Source organism: Elephas maximus, chromosome 10, assembly GCF_024166365.1.
Source record: "Elephas maximus indicus isolate mEleMax1 chromosome 10, mEleMax1 primary haplotype, whole genome shotgun sequence".
In the NCBI taxonomy this organism is placed as follows: Eukaryota; Metazoa; Chordata; class Mammalia; order Proboscidea; family Elephantidae; genus Elephas; species Elephas maximus.
The window spans coordinates 80,135,727-80,151,381 of NC_064828.1; the positions used below are offsets into that span (position 1 = coordinate 80,135,727).

General features: G+C 44.3%; 1 protein-coding gene across 3 annotated transcripts in view; it reads right to left on the bottom strand.

Annotated features, from left to right (window-relative positions):
- The window catches only part of ZFYVE26 (zinc finger FYVE-type containing 26), an 87,300-nt gene that overhangs the window by 38,983 nt on the left and 32,662 nt on the right, over positions 1–15,655 (bottom strand). For all 3 annotated transcript variants that reach the window (XM_049897889.1, XM_049897888.1, XM_049897890.1), the window contains 9 exons: positions 15,106–15,324; positions 11,796–11,898; positions 10,257–11,002; positions 8,115–8,311; positions 6,949–7,053; positions 4,046–4,168; positions 3,495–3,671; positions 1,783–2,029; positions 366–464 (listed from right to left, as the gene is read on the bottom strand). In XM_049897889.1, the coding sequence (XP_049753846.1) occupies positions 366–464; positions 1,783–2,029; positions 3,495–3,671; positions 4,046–4,168; positions 6,949–7,053; positions 8,115–8,311; positions 10,257–11,002; positions 11,796–11,898; positions 15,106–15,324 (2,016 nt within the window). The remainder of the gene's footprint in view (positions 1–365; positions 465–1,782; positions 2,030–3,494; positions 3,672–4,045; positions 4,169–6,948; positions 7,054–8,114; positions 8,312–10,256; positions 11,003–11,795; positions 11,899–15,105; positions 15,325–15,655) is intronic.

Sequence of the window (15,655 nt, forward strand, 5' to 3'; positions counted from 1 at the left end):
TGCTCCCCTGATTGTTTGGCAAAACAAACATTTGGCGAGCTTCTTCTGAGTGTAAGCCTTCTTGTTTGGGGCTGGTGGCTGGGGAAGAGGAATGGTGGTGAAAAGGGTGACCAGGATATGACAGAGGTCCTCAAGCGAGCTTGTACCCTGTGTGGGTGAAAGGCATAAATAATTAACTGTAATGTAGGAGGCAGAATGAACATAAAGACTAAATATGTTGAATTCTCTGGAATACACAAAGATTGAACAAACCAAGAAATAATAATAAGAGTGCTGTAACTGAAAATGAAAAAAGAGGCAAAAGAATCAAAAAGCCAGAATTGGGCAAGCTTGAACCAAATAATGGGTAACTCTCAGAACCTTACCAGGAGGAGCGGCAGAAGAGAACTCTGCTGATGATGATTTAGTCAAAGTCTCAGGGTCTGAAACCAGACTGACAACTTCCAGAAGGTGAATCACAGAATCTGTAGAGAGAGAAAACGCTGACGAAATGCTGATCCATCATACCCACCCACCCAGTGCCATCGAGTCTATTCTGACTCATAGTGACCCAATAGGACATAGTAGAACTGCCCCACAGAGTTTCCAAGGAGCGCCTGGCGGATTTGAACTGCTGACCATTTGGTTAGCAGCTGTAGAACGTAACTACTACGCCATAAGCACCTTTATTAACTGTGTTAGGCATTTAGTTCAAAGCCTTGTTGGCTCTGCTGATTCAACTAGGTATGAAGAAAATGGTAGAGGTACTTCTAAGCCAACAGCATGCACATTTCCTAAATAAATACAAACCATGTTTAGGCACATGAGATAATGAAGCAGACATTAGGATTTTACAAAATAAATCTAAAAATGCCAGAGGGAAGTAGAAGACATTTAAATGATGCCCCTGGAGGGTAGGGAGTCAGAAAAAGAGCTGGCTGGGAATGTCAGCCCATATTTACTTCATTTTCTTCATCCTAAAAGAGGCTGAGTCAGCTCATATACAAGTGATACCTAATGTGACACTTGGAATAGAGCATACTCTCAACACAAAATGATGGCTCTTAAGAACCTGCTGCATCAAGGCCAGACCAAGGCCATTTCCAGCATATTTTGTTTCCCAAACATTTACATTATTGTGCGTGCAGTAGCCATCTGATGTTGTTGTTGTTAGTTGTCAGCTCCGACTCAAGAAGACTTTATATATAACAGATGAAATGTTGCTCAGTTCTGTGCCATTTTCGTGATCTTTGATCTGTTTGAGCCCATTGTTGTGACTATTGTGTCAATACATCTCATTCAGGGTTTCCCTTATTTTCGCTGACCCTCTACTCTACCAAACATGCAGAAGTTATGTGGTTGTTGTTAGGTGCAGTCTAGTTGATTTTGACTCATAGCGACCCCATGTGACAGAGTAGAACTGCCCCATAGGGTTTTCTAGGCTGTAATCTTTATGGGAGCAGATCACCAGGTCCTCTTCCTGTGGACCTGCTAGGTGGGTTTGAATTGCCAACCTTTTGGTAAGCAGCTGAGGTCTCAACTTTTTGTGCTACCAGGGCTCCTTAGTGGCTATCTACCACTTTTTAATTCTGGTTAGGCTGCTATTCCTGCAAGACCCAGATCTCTCCTACATAACAAAGAGCTGTTTCTCCTGAAGTACATACTTTTCACTCTCAATCAGTTCAACATGATAAAAGAGGAGATGATTAAAACTAAGCATGCACATGCACGTGCACATGGTATTTCTTGCCCATGTAAAACCCCACCTCAGATGGACGGAAAAGGTGTTTTGTTGGAGGCTACCTGATCGTTTCTCCCTCAGAGTGTATGGGAAGTCCAGTGCTTTTCCTGCGTATCTGGAAAGCAGTGAGTCAACATCCTCCATGGTGAAGCCAATCTCCTGCCCGGCCAGCAGCGGCTGCAGCGTGTGCACAGCCACTGTGGCCCAGTCCACTTTCATGTTCATCAGCAGCTGTTCCAGCATGAGCAGGGGGCTGGAGGACAAGTGGGCATAGCTGGCCCGGTGCTGCTCAGGCAGGGTCAGCAGAACCTGTTCATTGGGTGAATCCACAGAGTAAAGAAAACGGCACACAAATTGCAGAAAGAAATTCGAGATGCTTACTGCAAATTGCAGCGGTGCTAGAGACCAAAAGGCACAAAGCCAACTGCTGAAACTGACTAGCAGCCTTTTATGAAGCAAGGCTGAATGCCCACCGAAATCCTCCAGGTGGTGCTCAAGACGTACTCCCAGTACCCTGCCCTAGAGGAGGGGTGGGTGAGCTTTTCTGTAAATGGTCAGATAGTAAATATTCTAGGCTTTGTGGGCCATAGGGTCTCTGTCCCGACTATTCAACTCCGACAATGTTGCATGAAAGCAGCCAGAGACAATGGGTAAACGAACGGGTGTGCCTGTTCTAATAAAACTGGATTTAAAAAAAGCAGGATAAGGACTGGATTTGACCAACAGGCCGTAATTTGCTGACCCCTGGCCTAAACCCTTCAGGTGTGGTAGAGCTCTGCCTAATCCTTAATGGCACCATTCGATCCATTTGAGGCTTTACTCAGAATGAGCAATACAAGGTGATGTCAGCGGACTGCTTAAATCTGACACCTCCAGTGTCCCACAGGTAAATGACAAATCTGAACTCCCTCCGGAGATCGTTATCACTATGCTTGAAATATGTTCACTGGCTCCGCTCTTTGCCAATAACTGTTCTCAAGGATTCCCCCATATAAGTAGAGTGCATCGAAAAGTAAAACGAAAGAAACAAACAAAAAACCCAAAAAGGTGTATCTTCAGGAACATTTTATGTAGTTAAGTCTTAGCAGCCGGACCAGTGGTCACATTAATGGCTGCTCCCAGCACTAGTTCTCTATGTGGGACCATGTGATATATACTATGTCCATCAGAATAACCAGAAGAGTGCCAGAGGGTCCCACCTCTCCCCACACCCTACCTTCTTCTAGCTTGTAATTCCTTGTATTAGTGTCCCCGAGGTTACACATCTAAGGTAAGGACCTAGCAACCTCATCCAATTGCCTTGACAACTAACCATTTTCCATTAGCAGACTAGTTTATCAAGCAGTAGTTTCCAATCCTCACATCAGAATCCCTTTGGGAGATATCCAGACCTCATCCCAAGAGATTCAGTTTCAACTGCTCTGGGGTAGAGGCTAACCATTGCTATTTTTTAAAAGTCCAGGTCATTCTAATATGTGACCAGGATTGGGAAACCCTGTTTGAGCAGATGCCTTGGAAAGCATTAAGTAGAACTTTAGAGGAATAGATCAAATTCACTTTGGAGGCAGGGAAATAAAAGAATGAGAAGTCCTAGGGGGCCTTGACTAGTATGCGGTAGGCTGCTAGGAGAAGGATTTATAGAGCACAGAAGCGCCAGGTCAAGGATGACAAGGGCCTGGGAGGAGAGCCATTAAAAGAGCAAGTTGTGAAGTTGGGGCTGGGCCAGTAGTCTCTCCCTCAGGCATGCTTTCAGACACCTCCTTTTCCTCCTTACCTTGGATCCCATGTACAGCGCCTGAATTTCATGGTGTCGGGCAGCAGTAAGTTCTCCATAGAAGTGGGTTGTGAGGTAGTTGGCCAAGAAGTGCGAAGTGGCCAGGCTAGGGTGCTGGTCAAGGGACTGCTCTGTGACTTCAAGGCACATGGTGGGGTCAGGGATTCTTTGCAGGAGCTGTTGCAGGAAATGGGTAAAGGATGAAGGTGAGGTCTACAGAAGATCCCTTAGGCCAGCCTTGTTTTGTCTGAGAAAGGAACATGTGGACTAACCCCTTCTCTCCCTTTATTTTTTACCCTGGTAGCTTCACAAATGTGCCAATGATTTGACAGGACCAGAGTTCAGCAGACTCCTGGACCTAGCTACCCATCTGGCACCTAATACTGGGCTAAAAAACTAACTAGGTACCTTCAAATCAAGATGAGTACAGGGGCCTCCTGAAGGACATGAAGGGGCAGACCCCGGACTGCGAATGCTTTGCATGAGGTTTAGCATGAAAAAAAGCCACTTCTCCCTCCCCAAAAGAGAAATGGGAAAAGCCAGAGGCTTACTTGCAGAGCCTTCTCAGAATCTCCTCTTTCTAGAAGGTGGAGAAGATGCTTTTGGTGTAGGCTGATTAAATGTTCTCTTGGAATGGGGTATAGGCAGCCCCATTCCTCACAAAGGCCGTACTCCTGGAAGGAAACACACATCTTCAGTCCCTTTACATCACTGGCCTCATCACTCATCCAGCTTTTGCATGATTTTTCTCAGCACAGCCTCCAGTCTGCTAAAGCTCCAGGAAAGTTTGGTGAGCTGATGGGAACTTCACTATAACATTAATACGGAATCATAAACTCAAAGGACTAGGGTGGCAAGGTAAGTTAGGAAAATCATCATAGAAGGCTGACTGCCAATGATATTATTTTCCTCTGACCCCTACTACAAAAAAGAAAAGCAGATGATATATGGCAACTGACACTTGGTATCAGCCCTGGGGATACTAAGAAGCGGGGAAGTCTGCGAACATTCTGTCCAAAGGAGATAGCCCCTACTTAACTGACTGCTGCCATATGAGGACACAGGCCCACTATGGCAGACTTTTGATTTTTCACATGAAATTTCCCAATTTAATATGTTGGCCACTAAGTCAATATTAAAAAATAAAAATTCTGCAGACTAGCACTGCCTAGGCCTAACAAACATGTGTCTGGGGTTGGATTCCAACCACGTGCTGTCTCCTGCCTCCAATGTGTGAACTAAGGAGGAAATTTCAGAGAATGGAATTCCCAGAGCTTTGTCCAAATATTCCAACATGGTGGGGCCTGTAATGCTGGAAGTCCCTCCACATGACTCTGCCTGGGGCTGCCTGCTTTAGGATGCTTCCTTGTTTCTCAGGCTACGTTAAGGGCCCTTCTACCATATTCTGTGCTTACTGCTGTCACTTAATATATGAAATTGCAATCACTCAGGGATGTGTCTCACATTCTCCCTCCCTACCCCAATGTCAGCCACTCAGAGGTAAGGACTACGCTTAATTATCGTTGTTTTGCCACCATCTAGCATAGACCCTACCAAATAATGGGCATTCAACAAATGTTTCCTGAATGAATGAACATTTAAATGAGCATCTGTATTTTGAACTACGGTGTATCTGCTTCTTAAAAGATAGATAAAATTCTATTGAGCACTCTAATGGCCAATTAAAAAAACCAAAACCAGTTGCCATCAAGTTGATTTTGACTCATGGTAACCCCACATGTTTCCGAGTTGAACTATGCTTCGTGGGGTTTTTAATGGCTGTGATCTTCTGGAAGTAGACAGGCAGGCCTTTCTTCTGAGCCTTTGGGTGGATTCAAACTACTAACCTTTTGGTTAGTAACCAAGAGCTTAACCATTTGTGCTACCCAAGGACTCCTCTAATGGCTAACACCATGTGAAAAGACATTCAAATTCATTAGTATCTCATGGAAATACAAATTAAAACAACATTGAGATACCATCCTGTCGGCAAAAAGTGAAAAGCTGAACAATACCAAAAGTTGACAAGGATATGGAGCAATACAAACTGCAGGTGAGAGTAAAACTGGGACAGTCATTTTGAACAGCAGTTGGCAACACCTTGTAAAGGTGAGGCTGCTCGTGTCTGATGACACAGCAATTCCACTCTAGGTATACACTCTGTACCTCGTGTACACAGTGTAGAAAATCTCACGTTTGAGCTCAAGGAACTGTGTCAAGATAAAAAAGTTTGTTATAGCCCTCTTTAAAGAGTGAAAAACTGAAAACAACCTAAATGTCCACCAACGGGAGCATGAATAAATAATGTGTAGTATTTCCATACAACAAATGATCACACGGCAGTTGAAATGAATGAACTAGAATGATAATAGCATAAATAACATGGATGAATCTCAAAAAGAAATGTCATACAGTGAAAAAAACAAGTTGCAGAAAGATACATACAGCATGATAATCTTAATATTCAGTTTGAAAACCTGAAATATATTACTATATATTGTAAAGAGGTATATAAATATGTGGCCTAGGTATAAAAATATGTATGAGAATATTAACACATAATGGGTATTATATTTGGAAAAGAAAGGAGGGGAATCAGGTTGCAAAGACGTATACTGGGGGCTCTTAGTGATTCGAATTTTTTTTAAACCTATCTGTGGCAAATATTGCATAATGTTCAGATGTGAAAAAGCTGGTAATAGTACAAAAGTGCCCATTATATTATTGTCTATACTTCTCTGTATGTTGGTAAATTTCACACAAAAAAATAAAGAATGTGGCAACAGGACAAACAGCCTGCACAAACCATGGTCTCATCTACCCTGAGGCCAGAAGAACTCGATGGTGCCCAGCTACCACTACTAACTGTCCTAACACACACACACACACGCACGCACGCACGCACGCACGCACGCACGCACGCACACACACACACAAAACCTACTAGACTGGTTGAGACTGGAGAACTCCCTGAGACTACTGCCTTGAGGTATTCCTCAAACCTTGAACTAAAACTAACCTCTGAGGTCACCTTGTAGCTAAATAACAAATTGGCTCAAAAAAAAAAATCACCTGTAAGTACTGGGCTCCTTTAAAAAATCACATATATGAGACCAAAAGGTCAACAATTAGTTTAAAACAAAGATGAGCAACTAGATTAATGGAAACGGAACAACCAGAATGGAAAAATAATGAGAATGTTCACTCATTGTCACTGAACAATTGTTACTAAACAACTTGTATAGAAATTGTTGAATGGGAACCTAAACTGCTGTGTAAGCCTTCAGGGAAAACACAATAAAATATTATTAAAAAACAAACAAAAAAAGAATGGGGCACAGTTATAAAAAAATTAGGTGGACATTGGTAAAGTGGAAACGGGCTGACACAACTAGCTGAGGAGCTGCAACTCTGAAAAAAGGATGAAGGGGGATACCACCCAAGAAAATGGTACCTTTGCTTCTAGAATCATGTTCATCACAGTTGATGGGTCCTCCACACAACAGCTCCTTAGGGTCTGCCAGTCACACCACACTGGGGTAGTCTGCAAAGCTAGAATCTAAGGAAAGACAAGAAAATCTATCAAACTGCACAACAGTTTCTCCCTCCATGAACAAGTCACTGGATTTCCCAGGAATGGGCCATCCCTAGATCTCTGCCCCAAAGTCAGGCTGTCAGAGCCGGCCGGGAAAGAGAAGGCATTTGAGCAAATGGGGAAAATGTTGTTTGGAGAGGAGAGTGACCTGAACTCTCACCCCTCTTATAAGACAACCTAACCTAGAAGTCTAATCAGGGAGCAATGGCTGAGTGGGGAGGCTAGGCCGGGGGCCTTTCATTTCTTAGGACAATTCTTGGAACCTTCCATGACTCCCAGCTTGTTCAAGCCTTCTGGGGTTACTGTCCCATGTTCCCTCATCTCAAAACTTTACCCAAGATATTCTTTTGGCTTGAATGCCCTGCAGGATCACCTTTCATGCAGCACTTTGGCTCTGCATGAAAAGAGCTGAGGCGAAGTGAAAAGAAAATCCTTCTCCCCTGCCATTTTCACTCTCCCTTGTGGGGCTCTAGCCTGATTTGCTATAAGCACAGACAAAACAATTAGCATATATTTATACTTGTTATGCAGCTATACACCTAAATCTCTCTCCTTAAACCTCTTGATCTTGAATAGAATGCACATCCCACAAGAATCTTTCATTTTTGCAACTGTCACTTTCATACATCCTTTTAAAATGGCTCCTGAAATTTAGCTGACATTTAAGAAGGACATAATGTACATAAAACCACACAAAAGTCAAATACACCATGTGAAAAAACCTTCGTGAGCTGTAGAGCACCATTCCAATGTTAATTGTGTTATTATTCTTATTCTAGTTTGATACATATATATTTAAAATTATATGAGTAAATAAAACAGCATTCCTTAAAATGAAAGGCTGACATAAGCCAGGAACCAGATAGGAGGCAGTCTTGCTGTTCATGTAGGAACAGAAGCCAGTTGTAGAGCAAACGCCAAACACAGGTTTTGTGTTTCTTAAAATCTCCCATCACGTGAGAATAGGCTGATGTTGGCAATAGGGGAGAAGACTATTTCCTTTCTCTTGATGCCAGGAAGGATACCTTCTGATACGCCCGTAGCTCTGCCAGCTTTGTCTGCAGCTCACACTTCAGTCCTTCCTGGACAGTGGGGTCTGAAATGCAGTAGGCCAGGATCTCTAGGCATGACTCCAGGGGCCACCTGTCTATAAACTGCAGCGTCAACTGACTTCTTAGAGATGCATCCTTCACGGCAAACAGGTATTGCCAACCTTCTTTGTCTACAAGACAAAAAGATGCCCAGAGGAAGCAAGCCTGGCACTGGAAGACCTCGAGAGTCCAGGCTACTTCTCAAGAAAGAAGTTTTGTTCAACTTCATAAAATAGGAGCTTGGAGGATCCCTAAGATCTATCTGACCGTAACTCGTTTTACACTAACCTGTTGCCGTCAGGTCGATTCTGACTCACAGAGACCCTATAGGACAGAGTAGAACTGCCCCACAGGGTTTCCAAGGAGTGGCCAGTGCGTTTGAACTGCTGATCTTTTGATTGCAGCTGAGCTCTTAACCACTGTGCCACCAGGGCTCCAGTTGTACACTAGGAAACATTATACATAAGGAAAAACAATACACCCTATGCTTCCCTTTATGCAAATCTGATCATAGTCACGGGACTTGCAGAAGGGAGAGAGGGATGGAAGGAAAAAAAAAAGGAATGAAGAGAGGAAGGGAGAGAAGGGAGGGAAGGAACAAGGGAAGGAAGGGAACGAGAGAAGGAAGGAAGGGAACGAGGGAAGGGAGGGAGGAAGGCAGGAGAGGAAGGAAGGGAGGCAGGGAGGAAGGGAGAGAAGGAGGAAGGCAGGAAAGGAGGAAGGGAGGAAGGGAGGGAGAAAGGAAGAAAGGGAGGAAGGAAGGAAGGAAGGAAAAAACAAAGGAAGGACGTGAGGGAGGGAGGGAGGAGAGGAAGGAAGGGAGGGAGGGAGGAAGGCAGGAAAGAAGGGAGGAAGGGAGAAGGAGGAAGGCAGGAAAGGAGGAAGGAAGGGAGGGAGAAAAGAAGGAAGGAAGGAAGGACGAGAGGGAGGGAGGAAGGAAGGAAAGACAGAGGAAAAGGTAAAGCCTTCCAAGTTTTGCCATGCTGCATATATAGCACTGTTTCAGGCTCAACTTATCAGTGGAACTTTTAGTTTTCCCGGAAATTTCCATTCCAATACTTGAACTTATTTCAGGTAAATCAAACCAAACCCACTGCTGTCAAGTTGATTTTGACTTATAGTGACCCTATAGGGCAGAGGAGAAGTGCTCTATAGGGTTTCTGAGGCTGTGAATCTTTAGGGAAGCAGACTGCCACATCTTTCTCCTGTGGGGCAGCTGGTGGGTTTGAACTGCAGACCGTTTGGTTAGCAGCTGAGTGCTTTAACCACTGTACCACCAGGTCTCCTTGTTTCATGTAAAGTAGTTTCATTCCCTGGATATCCTCTGTCAGTATCACTTAGAAGATCTCTCTCTCTGACACCTACTTCACAGATCTGAAAAATAGACTCCAACCAATTAAGATCATAAAGCCAGAGAGTGGGTTCTCGAGGAAGGATTTTCATCTTTCCAAACTGCAGCCAATCTTCCTACCAATAAGCCATTCGCTACAGCACACCTGGACACTTGATCCTCCAGTGGCTCTCAACTGTGGCTACATATAAAATCTCCTGGGATGTTTTATAAGCAGGGGTCATCAAACAAATCCACAGTCTGTTTTTATAAATAAAGTTTTATTGGAAAACATAGTCATGCTCATCGTCTATGCCTACTTTCATGCTATAATGGCAGAGTTGCTTATTTGTGACTGAGACCGGATGGCCTGCAAAGCCCTTTATAGAAAGTTTACTGACACTTGTTTTAAAGCAAACACTTGAGCCCCTGGGGGTGAGGCCCAGATATTTGTAGCTTTTAAAATTTCACAGTGATTCTGACATGCAGGGTCGAGAATACTGGTTATGAGTGTCTGTTCTAAACTCAGACTTGGGTTCTCAGCTCTCTCCACCATTTACTCTCCTGGACAAGTTTCCTAAGTTCTCTGAGCCTGGGACTCCTCTCAGTTCTCTAGAACCGTTGTGAGGATTACATGAGATGATGCACGTAAAGCATGTAGCCCAGTGCCTTCACGTGGCAACCACTCGGTGAATGCTAAATAATACTATTAGCACTAGTGAAAGGAAAGGACAGCTTTTGCTCACCACATGCTGCAGCAAGGCTCAGAACTGCATCCTTTATGCTGCTCAACTCGTCCACTTCTTGCCCATACTCATAGGTGAACTCAAGGGCCCGGGGCCAATCTCTGGTCACCAGTGCTTCCTCGAAGGCCTCAGTCAGCACATCCAGGGCAATGGGAGAATGCAGGCCCAGGAGGACAGTCGAGAGACTGGCCTGACCACAGAGACTCACTGCCAGACTCTGCCCCTGCTCAGAGGAGCCTCGGAGAGGCTTCCAGGCAGCCAGGAGGGAGGCCTCAAGAGTAGGGAACTGCTCCAGGAGGCGCTCACACTCCCGGGCTACCTGCTCTGCTGTCAGAGGCACCTCCCTGCGGCCACGAAGCTCCTTCCATGACAAGCTGGGCTTGGTGGCCTTTGTCCCCAGGGAGGCCCCCAGGCAGGCCACTGTAGCCAGCAGCTTTGAGCTGGACTTCAGGAAGGCCAAGGCAGAAGAGGTGAGGGCTGTGGGACATGAATCCCTTGGGGAGATGCGGGGCTTTCTCTCCAACGTGGGATTCTCAGTTGGCCTTGGGGAGCTTGGTGTAGAATGTGGAAGGCCATCCAGGCAGTGGGAGGTGTGCAGCTGGGCCAGGATGCTCAGGTGGGTCAGAAGGGATGATGTCTGCTGGCTTTGCCGGGAGGAGCAAAGGGCAAGGGGCTCACAGCAGCAGTTGATGATGACGTGTGGCACACTCAGGCCAAGACCCTCCCGGGCCAGAAGGGTTGCCAGCCTGGAAGAAGACAGCAGAGGGCATGCGGGGTCTGGGTGCATCGGTACCATCACCCAGGCCTATGTACCTGCTTAGAATTTCTTTATGTTTGTGGAAGCCAATATAAATGCAGGCCCTTAACTATTTATCCCTGTCTCTTTTTTTAAACACAAAAGATAGTCTATTAGACACACTGCCCTGCCCCTTGCTTTTTCATTTAATAACATAGTACATATTTGAGAGACTTGTCCATATTCTTCCACAGAAAGGCCTTTCACTCTTTTTTACAGCTACGTAGTATTGCATTATGTGGATGAACCATACCTTAACTAGCCTTTTATTAGCGAACATGGATTTTTCTTATCTTTTGCTATTGCATACAAGGCTATAATAAAATAACTTTGTGTATACATCGGTTTGCATATGCATAATAAAGCTGCAGGATAAATTCTGGTCAAAGAGTCTATGAATTTATAATTTTAATAGATATTGACAAATTACATTCCCACATGGGCTGTAGCAATTCATGTGCCACCAGCAATCTATGGGGATGTTTTGTCTTTTTACAGCCTAACTAGAAAATATGCTACCAAACTTTTGGATTTTTGCCAAGAGGGAGGTCATACTATAAATGTGAGAGGTGGCAAGAGAGAGAAAGAAACTGGCCACACTGGAGTTTAACATAGCTACGTAAGATTAAATGCAAATTCTGGAAGAAATGCCCACACCCAGGCACTGTTCCACTGAGGCCTTGGTGTCTTTGATGGAACAGTCAGGGAGGCACCTAGCTGATAATCACAGGGGTGCTTCCTACCTGTCTGGGGGAACTTGTCTCTCAAGTAGGAGATGTGACACCAGTTGGGAAGAGCTCTGCTGCAGGAGAACAAAGGGATTGCCGACCTTGACCACCACCTGATCTGCAAAAATAAAAGAAGTGACCACTGACTGCAAGAGTTCAAAGCCATGTTTTCCAGAATCAGTAAAAAAGCACAGTGTCAAAATGAAGACTATATTAAGAACCCATCATTGATCCATTCTAGGTAAAGGATATTCTCAACATGACCTGGATCAAAAGTTCAATCACACCTTGCCACTGCTCTAAAGACTTCCAACCACAGACGAGCTTCAGTGGACAGATGTAGCCACAAACAGTTCACTCCTGTTCCCTTTAACCTGACTGAAGTGCGTGCAGTACTCACTCTGGAGACTCAAGTGAGAATCCAGTACCCGTGACAGATGCTTGATTCCTCTGCTGGGTTCTCAGATCCATAGTGGACTGAAGGTCTGAGATATTTTTGAGTCATTGTTCTTGTTAGGTGCTGTTGAGTAGTTCCAACTCATAGTGATCCTATGACCAACAGAATGAAACACTGCCTGGTCCTGCTCCATCCTCACAATTATTGTTATGCTTGAGCCCATTATTGCAGCCATTGTGTCAATTCATCTTGTTGAGGTTGAGGTTCTTCCTCTATTTCGCTGACCCTCTACTTTAGCAAGCATGATGTCCTTCTCCAGGGACTGGTCCCTCCTGATAACATGTCCAAAGTACATGAGACAAAGTCTCACCATCTGTCTTAGGCTGGGTTCTCTAGAGAAGCAAAACCAGTAAGGCATTTAAATATACATGTATATATATATATGTGTATGGAGAGAGAGAGAGAGATTTATATCAAAGAAATGGGTCACAAAGCTGTAGAGGTTGTAGTGTCCCAAGGCCATGGGTTAGGAAAGAGGCTTCTCCTGATTCACGTAGCTGCAGGGGCTGGCAAACTGAAGATTTGCAGGCTGGAGAGCAGGGCTGCTACTCACAGGCTATGAAGATCGACATATTCCAAGATTGGCAGGCAAGACCGCAGGTAAGCTGCTAGCTCAAGTCCCAAGAACCAGAGGTTAGACAAACAGGAGCCAGCTGCAGGATCCAGAACAAGTAGAAGCCCCCAAGCCCTGCCAGAATGTCCACCCACACTCAATGCAGGTCACATGCCCAAGAAAACTCTTCTTCAACTGACTGGCCACTCACAGCCGATCCCATAATGGGGGTGATCACATGTGAAATATCAACAGGGAAGTGACCACAATATTATACAACTGCCAAAACACTGAGAATCACAGCCCAGTCAAGCTGACACACAATCTTAACCATCACACCATCCTTGCTTCTAATGAGCATTCTGGCTGTACTTCTTCCAAGACAGATTTGTTTGTTCTTCTAGCAGTCCACGGAATATTTCAATATTCTTCACCAGCACCATAATTCAAAGGCAATAATTCTTTTTCAGCCTTCCTTATTCACTGTCCAGCTTTCGAATGAGGCAAGTGAAAATACCATGACTTGGGTCAGGTGCATCTCAGTCCTCAAAGTGACATCTTTGCTTTTTAACACTTTCAAGAGGTCTTTTGCAGCAGATCTGCCCAATGCAATACATCATTTGATTTCTTGACTGCTGCTTCCATGGGTGTTGATTGTGGATCCAAGTAAGACGAAATCCTTGACAACTTCAATATTATCTCTGTTTATCATGATGTTGCTTATTGGTCTAGTTGTGAGGATTTTTGTTTTCTTTATGTTGATGTGCAATCTGTACTGAAGGCTGTGATCTTTCATCTTCAGCAGTAAGTACTTCAAGTCCTCTTCACTTTCAGCAAGGAAGGTTTGTCATCAGCATATTGTAGGGAGTTAATGAGTCTTCCTTCAATCCCCATGCTGCATTCTTCTTTATACAGTCCAGCTTCTCAGATTATTTACTCTGCATATGGATTTATTAAGTATGGTGAAAGGATACAGCCCTGACACACCTTTTCTGATTTTAAAACATGCAGTATCCCCTTATTCCGTTTGAATGACTGCATCTTGGTCTATGTGCAGGTTCTGCAAGAGCACAATTAAATGTTCTGGAATTCCCATTCTTTGCAATGTTATCCATAATTTGTTATGATCCACACAGTCGAAGGCCTTTGCATAGTCAATAAAAGACAGGTAAATATCTTTCTGGTATTCTCCTGGCATCAGCAATGGTATCCTTTGTTCCATGTCCTCTTCTCAATCCGGTTTGAATTTCTGGCAGTTCCCTGTCGATATACTGCTGCAGCCGCTTTCGCATGATCTTCAGCAAACTTTTATTTGTATGTGATATTAAAGATATTGTTCAATGATTTCTGCATTCTGTTGGCTCACCTTTCTTTGGAATGTGCACAAACATGGTTCTCTTCCAGTCGATTGGCCAGGAAGCTGTCTTCCAAATTTCTTGACATAGGCGAGTAAGTACCTCTAGTGCTGCATCTGTTTGTTGAAACATTTCAGTTGGTATTTCGTCAATTACTGGAACCTTGTTTTTTGCCATTTCCTTCAGTGAAGCTTGGACTTCTTCTTTCAGTACCATCAGTTCCTGATCATATGTTGCCTCCTGAAACAGGTGAACGTTGGCCAATTCATTTTGGTACAGTGGCTGTATGTATCATTTCCATCTCCTTTTGATGTGTCCTGCGTTGTTCAATATTTTCCCCTTAGAACTCTTCAATATTGCAACTTGAAGCTTGAATTTTTTCTTCGGTTCTTTCAGCTTGAGAAATGCCACGTGTGTTCTTCCCTTCGGGTTTTCTAACTCTAGGTCTATGTACATTTCATTATACTTAACTTTGCCTTCTTCAGCTGCCCTTTGAAATTTTCTGTTCAGCTCTTCTACTTCACCATTTCTTCCATTTGCTTTAGATACTCTACATTCAAGAACAGGTTTCAGAGTCTCGTCTGACACCCAGTTTGGCCTTTTCTTTCTTTCATGTCTTTTTAATGACATTTTGCTTTCTTCATTTAAGATATCCTTCCGCAATTCGTCTGATCTTTGGTCATTAGTGTTCAACACGTCAAATCTATTCTTGAGGTGGTCTCTGTCAAAATGTGTTGGGTTCCCCCTATATGCTGTACAACTGTACTAGGTATTGGGGAAACAAAGATAAATAAAATAGACAAAGTTGAAAAGTGAGGAGGACTTTACAAATCTAGTATTCCTGGTTTTTGCTATCCCCAGAACCTCTTAATCTAGCACCTTGCCTCTTCTTTGCACTAAACCCTGTCCCTAAAACAGGCAGGCCAGTCATGACTCTAATTCCTCCTTCTTGCTACTTACCAGGCTCAGCACTCAAACTTCGCAGGAGAACCGCAGCCAGGGTGCTGCAGTAACTGAAGAAGGTGCCCACGTAGTCAGCCTGCCTGCCGGTTGCTGGGGTCTGTCTGTCTAGATTCTTCTGGAGGAGCTGAGTCTGGATGTGCACAGGGTGGGCCTCTGCCTCAGGAGCTTTCTGGGCCGCCTGCTCCACCAAGGAAGAGAGCGGAGTACTCTTGGGCTCTGAGAGGAGTTGTGGCAGGAAAAGGGATGCAGGCTTTAGTCTGTGCATCCAGCTTTGGGTCAACTTCTGAAACATTATGTGAAGTGGGCCTCCTGTACACTGCATGAGGGCATCCTGAAGCATGAACGCTCTACTTACAAGGCAGATGTAACATCCTAATATGGTCACCCATGTAGACAATTCTCAGCCAGGAACAGTGTGAGTCTAAACATATCTGGGTCTATAGATCTGCTTTCTAAGAGCCCTGGTGGCACAACAGTTAAGTGCCTGACTACTAACCAAAAGGTTGGCAGTTTGAACCCAGCCAGTGGCTCTGTGGGAGAAAGACCT